Source organism: Sprattus sprattus (genome assembly GCF_963457725.1).
Source record: "Sprattus sprattus genome assembly, chromosome: 5".
NCBI classification, from domain to species: Eukaryota; Metazoa; Chordata; class Actinopteri; order Clupeiformes; family Clupeidae; genus Sprattus; species Sprattus sprattus.
This window is the reverse complement of record NC_137924.1, coordinates 5,216,611-5,218,940: the sequence shown is the minus strand read 5'-3', so window position 1 is coordinate 5,218,940 and position 2,330 is coordinate 5,216,611. Positions and strand designations below refer to the sequence as shown.

The window sequence follows — 2,330 nt, the reverse complement described above, 5'->3', positions numbered from 1 at the left end:
GTGTTTTTGTTTAAACAGTACTAGGAGTTGGATCAGACTGAAGCTCAAACTATTCTGCTCCGCTGTCTCATGGACCTCAGTTATTCAACAGATTGTAGACATCTTAGAAACAAGACAACATGTCACCAACCTCACACAATGTTTTAAAATAAAGACAAGTCATTATTATTATGTTTAGGAATTGTATTTTAAATACGTTTCTATCAAGGAATTTATAATGAATGGGGACATATTAACAGCAAGTCATCATTAACCTGACAAAGGGAAATGACATCAGCTCTATCTGAACTGCTCTACTGTTACTGAGGCCTTCACTGGTAAGATTATGAAAGGAGAGATCCTTCCGACATTAAAGTATGGAAACACTCTCTCAGTGAAAGTGTGTGTGAGTGTGTGTAGAGGTGTGTTATCATCAGGGTCAGAGAATGACAGCTTTCCTCTGTCCCAGTCCAGCTGCACTCTGATCCTCTGGAGTTTCTGCTTCACTGTGAGGAGAGTGGAGGGCTGTGGTGTAGAACGTGCTTTATATTTACCATCATTATACCACACATACCACTGTCCACTCATGGAGGTATAGTCTCCCTTCCTCTGGAGAGACTCTGTTATCACGCCCAACTGCCACAAAGTGTTCTCTCCAACCTCCACATCCCAGCAGTGAGTCCCTGAGTTAAATCCCTCAGAGCCCAGGATGTCGGCATACTTATCAAATCTCTCTGGGTTATCAGGAAGCTGCTGTTTCTCACCACGTCTCACACTGCTCAGATCCTCAGACAGGATGAGATCTGGGTATGCAGTGTTGGGATCCAGAGTCACAGGAGCTGCAGAGTGAGAAACCCAAATTGTTTATGTGGAAAGAGCGCACAAAAAGAGATACAAACACATATACAAACTAGAGGTCATTGGACCTCATTCTCAAAAACAGTCAAGAAGAAATTTTGGTCAGATTGGAATGGGCCCATGTTCTGAAGGGCTGAATTTGTGAGAAATCGTTGGTGATTGTGTTCATATATATTCTTCAGACATTCTCGGATTGAAATTATTTTAATAATAAGTACGAGAATATTTATCATAAACAATTATGTTTCACATTTATAGTCATGATTCTACAAGGCATTGTGATGTCGTAACATAAATCAAAGCACTACACGAAAGCTGCACATGGCATTGAATAATTGGCACTACAGTATACAACATTTTGTGGATATAGCCATAGTGGTATAGAATGGACAAATCTACATTCTGCAACAGTACCTCCACCTCTGCACCGGTGAAGTTAGGACTGCATTACCCAGAATGCACTAGGCATACGGGCTGTAGACATAATGGTTACATGTTGAAAGTCGCTCCAGTAAAGTTCAAGCAAAACCCACGCTGACCTTGTGAGAGTAGTATTTTAAAATGCACTACACAGCATTACAGGCTGGTGTTCGCATTCGACATGATGTTGATCAGTGTCAAGTTGCCTGTGGATTCTGCACACATCTCTATAGTTATATGCCATTATAAGAAGCTGGCTGGCATTTATGTATGCAAATTTAAAGTGTTCTTAGCTGTGCACTGATTGTGTTTTGGTGTCAGAAAACTCTTGCTTCTTTCTATATAAACCTTGTGTTTAATTTTGCTTATCTCTTGTCTGCTGCAGTCTGGTAGTGACCCCGGGCTCTCTCTCTCTCTCTCTCTCTCTCTCTGTCCCTCACTATCTCTCTCTCTCTGTCCCTCTCTCTCTGTCCCTCTCTCTCTCGCTCTCTTTCTCTCTCTCTAACGTAAAGTGGGCCATCCCTCACGCTGGCCTGCCAGGATGTGGGTGAGCACGACAAGCTTGTTGTTATTGAATAAATAACCTTATATGCAACTCCAGAGTCCTGAGGTACTGAAGTGTATGATGCCAGTTCACACACACCTCACCACCTGCAGACTATGTGTGTCTGATGATGAAGAAACAGTTTTTCATGCAAATATAACTTTAAAAACAATGATCTTCGTTATGAGAAATGACGATATGCAGGATGATAGGAAATATGAGAATCAGAAGCATGAAAACCAGTGCACAGGGGTCATTCATTTTTTTTCTTCAATTAATGAAGATATATCGGACCTCTGAACATTGGGATGACCCATTCAATTCAATGGAACTTTCCGCAGAATTGAGGAGCCGTATAATAAAATGGTTGAATCATAAAATTATCAGAAATCATGTAAAACTATTATTGCGTGTATGTGTGTGTGTGTGTGTGTGTGTGTGTGTGTGTGTGTGTGTGTGTATGTGGCATTGTCACCATATTTAACAACCTTGGGTTTCTCTAATTGTTATTATCAAAATAAAATGTGAG

The 2,330-nt window shown here is 40.8% G+C and overlaps 1 protein-coding gene across 1 annotated transcript in view; it reads right to left on the bottom strand.

The window, feature by feature from the left end:
- Positions 1–279: 279 nt before the first annotated feature.
- Positions 280–2,330, bottom strand: part of LOC308365956 (zinc-binding protein A33-like) — a gene marked incomplete at both ends in the record, with an annotated part of 3,784 nt that continues 1,733 nt past the window's right edge. Inside the window, one exon of the mRNA XM_080839591.1 lies at positions 280–818. Within this exon, the coding sequence (XP_080695717.1) occupies positions 280–818 (539 nt within the window). The remainder of the gene's footprint in view (positions 819–2,330) is intronic.